Below are 14,116 nucleotides of genomic sequence, written 5' to 3' on the forward strand. Positions count from 1 at the left end.
GCACAAAGAAAGGGGCTCAAAATGTTATAATAAAGACCAATTGAAAACTTATTTTTAGCTAAAAATGAGCACAATGCAATAATAAAAATTAAAAAAATTGCCCCAAAGGGGGTAAAGTCTGAGTTGAGTTATATTTGTCAAGAGTAACTTTTTTTTGGGGGTGGGAGTTCCATAATCATTAATTATTTTTCTTAATTTGTGTAATGGAAAAATACAGTGGGGGAAATTTATAAAAACTGGTGATAGCAACCAATAAGATTCCACCTTTCATTTTCAAAAGGAGCTCTGAAAAATTTAATGGCAGAATCTGATTGGTTGCTATGGGCAATTAAGCCAGTTTTTCTTCATCTCCCCCAGTGTATTTCAGGATGACTGTGAGGTACAAATAACATTTTATCATTACCATGATTATGTATATACATTTTTTCAATTTTGGTACTATATTTTTTTTTTCAATAAAAAAATCTATATATATATAAATTTTATTCCTACTATAGTACTTGTGATCATTCTAATACACAAAAATTCTCATTTACTGCCTTTCAGTGCTTTGCTGACATGGCAGATGTAGGGTCCTTTGTTAACTCCCCTCTCCAGCTGCCATAACAGCCCATAGGTATCCTGCGAAAGCACTACGAGCTGTTGAAGTGGCAGAGAGCAACCCGCCTCTCTTAGGCCCTTTGCAGACGAGTATGTATTTTGCGCGGGTGCAATGCGTGATGCGAACACATTGCGCCCGCACGTAATCCAGACCCATTCATTTCAATGGGGCTGTGTACATGTGCGTTGGTTTTCACTCATCACTTGTGATTTTCACACAACAATGGCCCCATAGAAGTGAATGTAGCTGCAAAAAAAAAACGCATCGCATCCGTTTTTCATGGATGGTTGCTAAGAGATATTGTATATCTTCAGTTTTTGCAAAACACATTAAATCGCATTGCAGCTACAAGAAAAAAACTGAACGCGATCGCAGACAAAACTGAATGACTGCAAAATCGCGCATATTTCACTAAACGCATTCGCAACGCGTCCGGACACGCTCGTCTGCAAGCTTACTCTGGCCTTTAACTCCTTAAATGCCACAGTAGCTACTGACAGCACCATGCAAGGGGTTCAAGGGGTTCGACAGCTAGGTTAGTATTCGCTTCAATTCCTGCCATTACAGTGAGATGTTAGCTGCCACCCGTGAGTGACTTGCACCATCACCGTGACAACACACCATTTTAAAAAATCCTTATTGTGATCATCTTGGCAGCTGAGATCTTAGGACATGTTGTGGTCTGATACAGAAAGCACAGTAGGTTACTTTCCTTCATACAAGTTTAAGATCTGAAACGGAACATCCTTTAAAGGGGTTGTCCGAGTTTAGGACAGCTCATCAATTTCAGATTGGTGAAGGTTCGACTCCCTGCAACCCCGCTAAACAGATTCATTAATTTTTCCATTGCTTTATACATTGCTGGTATACAGGGGTTATAACCACCCTGCAATCCAGCAATGGTGGTCGTGTTTGCATGCTAAGAAAAGGCACCAGCCTCTCTGATGACCGGGACGGTGGGAGTGGCTGGCACTTATAGCGTGCAAGCATGACCACCTCTGCTGCATTGCAGAGTGGTCATAACCATGGAAATGAGCACCGTATACCGTGATGGAAAAATGAATGAAGCCAGCAAGGAGGCAACATGGACAATCGCAATACATTAGTAAGTGCCTTGTATTCACTTTGTCTACATGATAAATGCCATTTGCTGAAGTGAGACAGACCCTTTACAGGGTTCAAGCACTAGACTTGGGACTCCAGTCTCACTTATGTTTTAAAAAATTAGTGTGATTATTCTTTCAGAGACCCAACAGATTATTTTAGAAAAACTTATTTTAGATGTAGAAGAGTAAGCTTAAAAAGAAAATGTTTATTTGATTAAGTATGATTAATTTTTAGAAAAACTCGTCACATGGGAAAAATAAAAGACACAAGTCAGCCATTCCACACAACATTTAATTACAAAAATTTAAAAGGCTCTTTCTTACTTTGTAACCACAAGTCTATTTTTTCTCATGCTTTCAACCCCGGGTTTCTCTCGTTCAGGTTCTCCTTTCTTTCCTGTCTGCTTTTTTGACTTTTTGTTCACCGCTTGACTGATTGTTTTGGCACAGTGTTTTGGCAGTAGCTACAGTTGAATAATGAAGAGAAAAAAAATAATTAAATCCTTGGAATCCAAGCATCTCATAAGAATAGCATCTGCTCAGGTGGGCAGTCTATCCCAACATGCGCCTTGCTAAGCCATCAAAGAGAAGCACGTAACAAGATACAGCTATGAGACAAAACGGCAAGTAAAAGATGGGAACACACATGAAATGACTTTTTTTGCACTGCCACTCATATAACATTTTCATTAAAGGCCATGTACACCTTTTTTTATTGCATTTTATTCATTTGGGCTAAAAAAAAAAAATCATTTTTTTTCAATTGGTTTTTATTAAAAATAGTCAAACTGTTCTATCACAAAGAGTTTAGTCTTTGTCTAGCTGTGTGAATCCTTTGTGCAGGTCATCTAATATACTTTAAATTACTAAAAGGTCATAAACACTTATTTAAGTCACATTCTTATCAGAAGGATAAGAACTAAGCTATAATGAGTGTTTATGGAACAGAGTAAAAATACAGATCCTGCTGCTAGAGAATCTCAAGGCTGCACAGAAAAAGGGGCTCAACAATTTTAATAAAGACCAATTGAAAAATGATTTTTAGCTCAAAATGAGCTAAATGCATCTGCTCAGGTGGGCAGTCTATCCCAACATGCGCCTTGCTAAGCCAAAATGGGCAAGTAAAAGATGGGAACACACATGAAAAGGCTCCAACCGATTCTAATATAAACTCATCTAGACATAGGGGGAGATTTATTAAAATTGCTGTGAAGGAAAACTGGCTTACGGTAGTTTCCCATAGCTAGGGGCAACTAAGTAATTTTTTTTTTCTTCTTTGTACCGGTTTTGATAAATCTCCCACTTAAGGTAAGATGAACCCAGGTGCCTTTTTTGAGGTCTTTCGTAATAGCAGCACAAAAAAAAAAAAGGACTGGAGAGTGTTTAAAATATTGATGCATTGGTATTTCATTCGTATTAAGGGAACACTAAACAGAAAATTCACAAAAAATGCCAACACTTCTCATTTTATATTGTCTAATATTGCAATTGAAATTGAGAACTAGTCCCTACTTTTTCCCCGTACAGTCATGTCCACCCTCCTCCTCATCACTGTCCTCCATCTGACAAAGATAACTAGCTGCAGCAGGAGCCTCCCACCTCTGCTCTGTCTAGTAGCACAAAGAGATTCACTTAAAAGGGAGCTAAGCTGCAGAACGCTAGGACGGCCTTTAGACAGTGGACGAGGCTATCCTGGTTTCATCTCCGTCCACTCTGATTTCAGGCACCAGTGGATGCTGAGAACAGCTGATCAGGGGGGTTGTTGGGTGTCGGAGCCTCACTCATTTGATATGGATGACAACCTAATAATAGGTAGTCAATATCTAGAGCACAGACATTTCCATAAAGGGGTTGTGCAGTGCTAGTATACTGATGACCTATTCTCAGGATAGACCATCAATATTAGATCGGCTGGGGTCTGACTCCTTGCACATTGATCCTGTGGGTGCAGTGTCTTCTTCACCATTTCACTGCACGCCGTCTAACTTGTAGCGATGGTGCAGTGTAATTACAACTGCTCAACTTGTTCCTTTGAACGGGACCAGCAGTTGTAGTTACATGGCAGCGCCACTAGAAGACAGATGGCGTAAAGTGAGACCGTGAAGAGGACGCGGCAACCGTAAGAGTGCTGTGGCCTCTTCAAATAGCTGATCGTGGGGATGTTGGGAGTTGGACCCTCACCAAACTGATATTGATGACCTATTCTGAGGACAGGTCATCAATATACTAACACTACAAACTCTTTTCCTTCCATCACCAGAGGAAGACACAGCTGTCTATATATTTTTTCAGCGGGTACCACTGCAGGAGAAATGTAGCATTACGCTCCAACCACTCAAGTGCATGGACAGACCAGATCTTTGAGTGGCCTGCTACACTGGTTCATTCACCTGATCACTTAGGGTGCACTGTTCTGTGCAGATGTCCGTGATGAGATTCCGAGCTTGCTTCGCCATTTCATCCAAGAACATATTACAAAGAGACAGACTGCGATCGCCGATGTGATGTCTCTGAAATGTTAAAAGACATAATTGCAATTGTAAAGGGGTTATCCAGGCAGAAGAGAATCTAGGAGAATGATTGGAGCAGTGAATTTGGAGATCCATGTGAGGTACACAGGGCTGGTTCTAGATTTGTGACATTCCTTTATAATTTCTACTAGACGTTATGAGTGATATGATTTGCTAGCAGTCTGCAGTAATGGTACAGAGGGGAGGTAACCAGTTGGGGGTGTGTACCTGCAAAGACTGACTATCCAATCATAGCTGCCATTTTCAGACTGTGAGGTAAACCCCCCAACCGGTTACCTCCCCTCTGTACCACCCTTACTGCAGACTGCTAGCAATTCATTCATAACTTCTAGTAGGAATAATAAAAGAATGGCACAGCATTGAGCCATAAGAATAGATGCTCCAGAATTGTTATAGATGGGGAATATACAACTCTATTAAAAACAGGCAGGTCAGGAGCGGTGATGGGTCCTCTTTAAATATTTCATGCCTCAAATAAGAAGGATGACTTTGTGCTTCTCCAAGAAAAACATAGCTGGAATCTGTGCAGCCCCCACCCGAAAACCATGCAGGGAGCAGATAATGTAATGTCTAGAATCACTAAAACCTACCTAAAATTCAATCCTCAAATCCTAATCTTACAGATTTACGCTCAGCTGACCAGCCGTGTGCACAGACATAGTAATGTACAGACAGACAAGCAGGCACGCCGGTTTCTCCTTTATAGTACAAAATATAATAATTTCACATGTTCATTTACCCATATTTGTATATCTACCATTTCATAACACCGGAGAAAGTAATAATTTAGGCAAATAATTAGTTTTATTCTGCTAATTTGATCAATTTGTCAACTACCTCTCTACAGGAATAAATTGACTGACAATGATCTGACATGGTTTATCAATAGTTATATTATATAATGCTTAACATATGTCAATGTAAAAAATTAAGTTAAAGACAAATGTATACCTCTTCGGGACACAGCTCATGGGTGCAGCTCATAAAATGAGTGCAGATGAGGGGGAACGAGATGGAGTATCTTGACTGTGATGGCAGCTCCAAACACTGCTGAAACATCTTCTCAAATGCTCGGCTGTAAAAGCTAAATATTATAGAAAAAAATCATAAAAAAAATAACACATTTTTCAGATCCTCCATCTCAGGGGTCAGCCACCTTCGGCACTCTAGCTGTTGTGAAACTACAATTTCCAGCATCCTCCATTCATTTCTATGAAAGTTCTGAGAAAAACAAAGGAAGTATGCATGCTGAGAGTTGTAGTTTTACAACAGCTGAAGTGCTGGAGGCTGCCTACCTCTGTTCTAAGAGAATGCAGGCACCCCAATCACTGCAGCAGCTGGACCAAACACATTAGCCCCAAAGTGATGAAAACAGACGATTTCAACCCAAATGATCATTTATGGGGTTGTTGTTACACCTACAGGCTCTGCTCTCTCTGCAAGTACTGTGTCTTCTGCCCTTTGATTGGCAGGGCCAGACTTCTCCAAAAAAGTCAAAATGCAGAGGACGCACCAGTTGCAGAGAGAGCAGAGCCTCTAGGAGTAACGGTAACGCCCCCATTGCTCCAAGGGGCTCTTTTGCATATATTAAAACATTTTTCTCAGCAATGCGGGCACATATGAACATGGGACCAACACATATGCCTTCAGCTGCCAACAGATCAGCCAGCTTCGTAGGTACCAGTCTGCTGACAGATTACCTTCAACAACGAACAATCTTTTCAGTCTGGTGAGGACAACCTGTAGTCCATTAATGATCTTTTTATGAAAGAATGTTCCCAGGAAGAACATTCGTCATTCAGCTGGTGTCACTGAACAAGTATTGCCAGCCTGAACTAATGCAAAAGATTAAATAGCAGAACACAGAGCAATATCATCTGGACCGAGAATGGCTCAAGCACTTAAAGAGGACCTTTCACTGATCCTGACATTGTGAACTAAATATACAGACATGGAGAGCGGCGCCCGGGGATCTCACTGCACTTACTATTATCCCTGGGCGCCGCTCCGTTCTCCCGCTATGCCCTCCGGTATCTTCGGTCACTAAGTTATAGCAGGCGGAGATTTCGTTCACTAAGTTATAGTAGGCGGAGTCTGCCCTTGTTCTGCTGTAGTGCTGGCCAATCGCAGCACAGAGCTCACAGCCTGGGAGGTTATTTTCTCCCAGGCTGTGAGCCCTGCGATGCGATTGGCCAGCGCTACAGCAGAACAAGGGCAGACTCCGCCTACCATAACTTAGTGACCGAAGATACCGGAGGGCATAGCGGGAGAACGGAGCGGCGCCCAGGGATAATAGTAAGTGCAGTGAGATCCCCGGGTGCCGCTCTCCATGTCTGTAGTCTTAGTTCACAATGTCGTGATCGGTGAAAGGTCCTCTTTATGTGGCCATTCACCTTTAGTTGATGTGCTACCAATTGGTACCACTGTAGTGCAGTCAAGGGGTGAAAAGTGAGCTTCTCCTCGAGGTGCAGAACCAATCACGTAGGAGAAATGGAGGGTTTCAACCGCACTGCTGGTATAGAAGATCTTCAAGCAGATATCATGTATTAGGCCCTCAAAGTTCCTTTGAAAGATACCTGTTTGAAGACCTTCTGTACCAGCAGCGCCGTAGAAGTCCTTAGTTTATTTTCTAATATGATCAGTTGGAACTAATGTAACGGCCCACATGGACTAAAATGTGTATGGTTGCTTTGGATGTAACGTTCACCAGATAATCAACTGTTCATGACTACCTTCAGGATATATCCACCATCATATAAAGGCTTGTATGGACCAAATACAGGTTTGGATGTGGGAGATATTACTCTGTTGGGAATTGTGAGCGATGCAAAAGTGATACATGGCTTGAAGAATTACATCTAATGAAATTAACTGGCACTTGCACAGCTAAAAATATTACATTTCCACCACGTTTGAACATTTTGAGCCAACATGACTACTTACAATCACCATGGTGTATAATACAAATAATCTGATCCATGTATGCAGGACACACATTGGGGGCGTATGAATAAACACTAACATCTATCAATCATTCACTCTAGTGTACAGATTGGGTTACAAGAAAAAAAATAAAGTCTCAAATCATAAAATCAAACTTATGGAAATGTAAGAATGCATTCAAATCCAGTAAGGTCCGTACCAAAATATGGAGAGATCGGAGGTTTCCACCAGCATTTCAACTAAGGAATCCACCATTTTTGTATGGAATATTATAGTGTTCATCATCTTTCCAAGCTCCCTGTGGTCAGCGAGGCTCAGCGATGCTTTAGAAACGCTGGTGTAGGCCTTGAGGGGTGAAACATGGATATAATAAGATATATACATAAGACCAGCATTACAAGACCAGGGCACAGAAATGGTACGCCAAGGAACTCGCCTCCTAAACCATATATGTCAGAAATAGAGAAAAGCAGCCAATCCAATGGAAATGAGCAACATTATGAAAACCATGTAAGATTTTCTTCTAACTTCACACATTTGCTACTCTGTGCTGGTCTATCACATAAAATCCCAATAAAATACATTTACGGTAAGTTTGTGGGTGTAATGTGAAAAAATGTGGAAAAAGTTCAAGGGGGTATGAATACTTACTCAAGGCACTTTGTGTCTTCGAGACCAGCATACAGTCACAATCTAAAGCTATCAATCATTGTAATGTTAAAACATAATTAATAGTGAAAATATCTGTAAAGGGGTTGTACAAAGATTGACATCTCACCTAGCCACTGGTGAGAGTCTACATGGGGGTTCCATCTCCCCCCCATTCAAAAGGATGGATGGATGGATGGTCATGAATGCACACCGCTGCACACCGGCTGCTGGGGAAGCTCTATATTCTGCTATATTTGCAAATTCCATAGAGATTAAATAAAGCAGCAATGCACATGCTCGACCACCACTCAGAAGACCCTTCTAGCGATCAGAAGGTGTCCCGGTGGTCAGATCCTCACTAATCAGACACTTCTGACCTATCCTGTGGACCTTAGAACAAGCCCTTAAACTGATAAAATCTCATTCATATCTGTTAGTCTGCCAACCAGTCCCTGCAGCACACCCAAGGTGATAGACGAGTGGCAAAGAAAAGACCAACTTCCTCCACTTTGTGAACTAAATGTTTGTATTCTGAAAAATCCTGAAGCGCGTCTGGCCAGTCGTTTATAGTAAGCAGCGTACATCTGGTAATGTACAGAAGGAAGGCTTCCTGCACTACTGACAGCAGTCCTGATACATCGGGGCAAAGGTTGGATTCGTATTGAGCTGTTCTACTAAATATGCCAACCACATAGAGAGCGGCAATAGTGTCAAGCATAAAATATGATATGTTGCCGTTGTGAAAAAAGAGGGCAACCTGTCTAAATCCTCAACCACACAATGACCATTAACCTACGCTCTTTAGGCCTCATGCACACGACCATGTTTTTGGACTGTGAACGGACCCATTTATTTCTAGGTGGCCATAGTCTCTGCTTTGATAGACAGGCCCAGGCAGTGAAAACATCATCGCACCTGGCCCTGTCAATCAAAGTGCAAAGGATGCAGCAGTTGCGCAGAGAGCAGAGCCTCTAGGTGTAACGGCAGCGCCCCCATTGCGCCTAGAGGCTCATTTGAAAATATTAAAACATAATCAGTAATGTGGACACATATGAACATGGGACCGACACAGATGTCTTCAGCTGCCAAGCGCACATGTAACAGGTCAGCCAGTGTCATAGGTACAAATCTGCTGACAGATGCCCTTTAACTACCCGTGCAGCCATGAAATCTGTGAAATTAAGACTTTGCGAAACAACTGCCAGTCCATTGTATGCTGAAAACTGTGATGTGCCTGAACTTGGTTAACCGCTCTGCTGGCATCATTATTCCCTGCACCGCTACACTGCGCCGACATCTACAGCTGCACCAATGGACCTTGCCTTGCTCCTCAACACAACACTCAACATTAAGGGCACCTCAGGAAACACCAGGCAGGAAAATGGCAAGACCAGAGAGTGCCCGAAAGGAACAGGTGCGCTCTTCCCATCGATGCATGGCCGAGGGGAGCGATGGAGTGAGTACTACAATCGCCATACTTGCTACTAGGGCTGCAGTAAACTATTTTAGTAATCTAGTATTCTACCGATTATTTTTACGATTAATCGAGTACTCTAATAAGAAAAAATGATTTAATAGACTGTTTTCTTTATAAAAAACACATCAGATCCCCTGCCATCAGTCCCCAACACCCTTCATTCCCCCCGTGTGATCAGCTCCACTATCCCCCAGTGACATCAGCTCCGTTCCCCTAGTGCCTTCAGCACTCCCCCACCCCAGTACCATCAGCTTGCCCCCCTAGAGCCAGTCTGAGTGATGAACCAGGCAGCAGTGGTCCAGAGTGCCCCGGACAGCAGGAGGTAAGTCATCCAGCCATAGAGCATGATTCGGTGACATATATTACAGAGAAGAAGCGGTGACCGCTGACCGCCTACCCCCCCCCCCCCCCCCCCCCCGCCACCGGGTTTACTGTAGTTCTGGCATTCTGTTCATGAAGGCAATCTCTCAGGTTCAGACACAATCCGCCTGTGATGAGGACTTCACCCCTGAGCACTGACTTATGGGGGGCTCCCTATAGTAGTTTCCATTCCTATTATTGGTGAGCCTGCAGCTCACACCCCGGTGTTTATTACATACGCCCCCTCCATGCTGACTGTGCTGTTCTCCAGACTCTTCAGCTTCTTGCTAATCGTCCCATTGACTGCGGAGTGTTAGTGCCACTCGTTCGCAATCCTGCCGCCCAGTCAGGATGCTTTTCATAGATTGTCGGTTCGGGCTCTGGAAGCCCTGAGCGCAGCAGTAATGAAGCTCGCATGTGCGCGTCGCCTGCAGTCCCCGGCTGCCCGGATCCTCCTTGCCCGCACCCTGTCACCCCAGATCTCTGTAGTGTGCTCATGGCAGCATCCTCACACGTGCGCCATGTCCTGACAATGTGTCAGGGCTGAAAGTGCAGCGCGGTACGGGCCGGCGGGTGACCACAGAGCGGTGACAAACGAATCCTCGATGGAAACAATTCGCATCGAGGATTTTTTTGTGTCCAATTACTCAAGTCAATCGAGTAATCGTTTCAGCCCTACTTGCTACTATCATTCCTCTTCTCCTCTCCTGCTTTCATGACCCTTCAGGACCATGCCACTGCCACCACACACCCATAAGGTCTACCGCCACTATGGGTCTCTCCAGATTTCAGTTCACCAGTCATCAGTGAAAAGTACAAAATCTACTAAGCAGCCTTGGGATTTGAGCTCTGGAGGATTAAAGTGCCATTGTTGAAAGGATAAAGCTCAGATTTGGTGATATTTTTTTTTTTCTTCCTAAAACAGCTTAAAAGAGAAGTTTGGCAGCCACTTCTGATGAAAATTCCTCGGCTCTAAGTTCCTCTGTATTTCATTTCGAGCAGCTATGAATCTGTTAAAACGCTCTCTCTGGATTTCCATGACTCAGAAGTGGGATGTTAAGGTTTGTCAGCACATCTTTTGAAGCATGGTTTCACCATTATCTCAAAACAAAGACAAAATTCCCAGATAGCTTGACTTTAAAGGGGTTTCTTTTTTTCTTCCTTGAAAGGCGACCAAGAAAAGGGCAGCCTGTTTCTGTCTAAGCCATTCTGCATTTTGATGCACAACCTCCTGGCTTCCAGGCCAAAAATAATACAAGCGGAAGGCATTCTGCAATCATCAAAGTGTTCTCAGGTCAGAAGAGACAAAGTGCCATTCAGCTACTGTTGCACAGATGTTTGGGCGCCTCTTACATTCAGTCCCCAGCCGACACATCTTTGGCCCCAATTCTGACAATCACTTTAATGTCTTACTTGTAAAACAATGTCTGACATCTGAAAAAAAAATATGTGACTCTTTGTTCAGACGTTAAATTGTGTAAAACCAAGGCCCATAATTCACTTTTATTTGCTATAACTTGAATTAAGAAGAGCATCATTGCATCACTTTGTGGCAACTGGGCTTTTGCAAGGGTTCTGTGAACTAATGTGAAATAATAGGACAATGATCAAGGGTGAAGGGGTGGTTTTCCCTGCGCTGTTTTCTCTGAGCAATTTTTTCCAGTACTAACAGAGAAATACATGAAAGCAGGCGCTTTAGGCGACTTTCACACTGGCGTTTCTGGGTCCGCCTGCGAGATCCGTTTCAAGGCTCTTACAAGCGGCCCAAAACGGATCAGGTATAAACGGATGGGATACAATGCTGGAGGTGGCCTACATTGCTCCAATAACGCCGGTCTTAATAAATGTGCCCCTACATGTGCAGGGTCTGCTCTCCTGAATGTAAATGTCCAACAGCATAGGTAGGTTTACAGTAGGACCTGCCTGACTGAGACCACCTTGGTGCTGGTAGGCGGGCACAGATGTGTTTAGATCAAATCATAGTGGCTGAGAGTCTCGGATCAGAGTGAGGGCTTAGTCCATATAGAATGCTTGCATTTATTGTATATTTTCTGTGATTTTTCTTTTATATTTGTGGCACCAAACCAGAAATTTAGGCCAGCAAGGAAACTGCTGTAAATTTCCAATATAATCTACGCCATGATCATGAGGTAGCTGATCATAAAGGTGTTGGGGTAGCTATGACTAAATCCTCAAAAATACACAAAATTCTGTACAAAAACAGCATATGCTGTTTTTTTTACACCGGTTTTCTGGTGTTCAGGAGTTGATAAATGTCCCCCTATGCGAAAGTAAATTTAAGTCACTTTCAAAGAAAAGTAAGATGCATCGCTCCAAAGGACGAAATGTAGCTGTGGACATTTAGACATGATTGCACTACCATGCATCAATACAATGACTAAAAACTTTGCGACGAATGTGGCAAACCTAGAGAGCGCCTGTAAGTGTACTCAATATCATTTTTAATGACATCTCTCAATTTATTCTAATTCAACACAAATGCAATTTAGAAATCAAAAAAAGCTCACAAAAATAAATGGGAACTGCTATCTGCAAAGCAACATTTAAAGACTGAATAACGTGTAGAAAACACTAAAAATCTCTGCGTCCCATTTCAGATTTCAGTTTATGGGGAAGTGGTTTCCCCTGGGCCGTGCTCTGCCACAAATCATTTAGCACAGGCTGAGAAGGGCGATTGATGGCGGCCCCGCAGAACAGTTCCCTGCTGTTACGCTTACCATACAAATGAACAGGAAGCTTTTCAGCGGAGCATTAATCTGACTTGTACATTGCCCAGAAATTAGACGTTAAATATTGCCCACAAGGTCAACCCGAACCTGCTCCACATATTAAATGCTTCTGCTTAAAGGCCCTTTTCAGCAGGACGTGGCATCGTAACAAATCTGCTTTTCCAAGAAGAAGTGCGATCGATGATATTCCCCCAGTAAGTCTATTTCTCATCATTTAAAGCAGAGAAATGTCTGCCGTGCGATGAACATACCGCACTGAGCCTGGCTTAATGGGAATCTGTCACCAGCGACCTCCCTATACAACTGTTTGTATAGACCAGCAATCAGCAACCTTTGGCACTCCAGCTGCTGTGAAACTACAACTCCCAGCATGCAAGTATACTAGGCTGTTCTTGTAACTACTATAAAAGTGATAGAAGGATTCTGAGAGTTGTAGTTTCAGAACAGCTGAAGTGCCGGAGGTTACCGATCCCTGGCATAGACCTATAGCTGTGTTTCTCCTGAATAAAACGCCGTTTTGTTTTTGTTGATCCGAGGATCCGCTCCCGAGTTATGACGCTTTTTCTTAATATGCAAATTAGACTGTTGGTGCAGTGAGGGCGTCACCAGTGCTCTTGTTACACCCAAGCTCCACTCCTTTCTGTGGCCTGCCCCTCGCTGGCTGCTTCGATTGACAGGCCAGGCAGTGGTAAAGCAGGGAGCGGAGCTAGGGTGCAACCAGAGTAATGGTGACGCCCTCATTGCACCAAAGGCCTAATTTATGTTTTAAGGATGCCTCATATAAAAAAAAGAAAAGCAGCGTTTTAATCAGGTGAACCACAGCTATGTGTCTATGCAAACAAGGGAAAGGGGTTCATTGGTGACAGATTCACTTTAAATCGCATTCTCCATTACGAATAGAGTTCTAGCCAATGTTTCTATGCTAAGAGCTGGAGACAGATTCCCTTGAAATGATGATATTTTCTGTGGTATAAAAATTCAATGGTTTAAAATTAAATTAACGGTTAACGCAGGCTATAAAATACACCACAATCTGGAGGTTCTGCTCTGAGGGCGCAGACAAATATATGCAGGAGAACAGATGGCTGCACAAGCTCTCGTGGTGCCCAAGGCTGAGATTTCAGTCCATGACGTTCAGCACGATAAGCTGCTGGATGGATAGTTATTTATTAAACTGCCCCCAGACATCCTGCAGCAGCCACTTTGGGTAAAATGTGCTGCTACATGGCAGCCTGCTTTCCTTAAAGGGGTATTCCCATTAGGTATCGACCGATTATCAGAAGTACCGATATTCAGGACTTTGTACATTATCGGTATCTAACCTTGCCGATATACCGATAATGCGTATAAAGCAAATACTAGTGAGCGCTTCTATTATGGAAGCGCTCACTAGTATGCATCGGGTGCCAGGAGCGGGGAAGAAGCGCAGCAAGCGCTTCCGATACTTACCCTCCCTGGTCGTCTTTGATGGGGCCCGCACTGCACTGTCCTGACCCCGTACAGCGTCAGGACGTAGCGCGCGCACTATGACCCAACGCTGCACGCTGTCAGGTGACAGTGCAGCACGGGCCGGAGAAGACAGGGGAGCGAGACGCCGGACCCGGAGATGAAGAGGAGCCACGGTGAAGGAGAGGTGGGGAGTTTTTTTTATATTTTATTCATCTGAGGTCTGATAGGGGTTAATAAAAATCTGATAG

At 43.3% G+C, this 14,116-nt stretch overlaps 1 protein-coding gene across 2 annotated transcripts in view; it reads right to left on the reverse strand.

Moving 5' to 3' along the window:
- The window catches only part of NCKAP1 (NCK associated protein 1), a 121,079-nt gene that overhangs the window by 31,821 nt on the left and 75,142 nt on the right, over nucleotides 1-14,116 (reverse strand). Inside the window, exons 16-19 of one of the 2 annotated variants that reach the window (XM_044302973.1) lie at nucleotides 7,381-7,526; nucleotides 5,190-5,313; nucleotides 4,098-4,217; nucleotides 2,032-2,171 (exon numbers count right to left, since the gene is read on the reverse strand). In XM_044302973.1, the coding sequence (XP_044158908.1) occupies nucleotides 2,032-2,171; nucleotides 4,098-4,217; nucleotides 5,190-5,313; nucleotides 7,381-7,526 (530 nt within the window). Of the gene's footprint in view, nucleotides 1-2,031; nucleotides 2,172-4,097; nucleotides 4,218-5,189; nucleotides 5,323-7,380; nucleotides 7,527-14,116 lie in introns of both variants that reach the window. The other variant, XM_044302972.1, reaches the window with a different exon arrangement.

This window comes from Bufo gargarizans, chromosome 8 (genome assembly GCF_014858855.1).
Source record: "Bufo gargarizans isolate SCDJY-AF-19 chromosome 8, ASM1485885v1, whole genome shotgun sequence".
NCBI classification, from domain to species: Eukaryota; Metazoa; Chordata; class Amphibia; order Anura; family Bufonidae; genus Bufo; species Bufo gargarizans.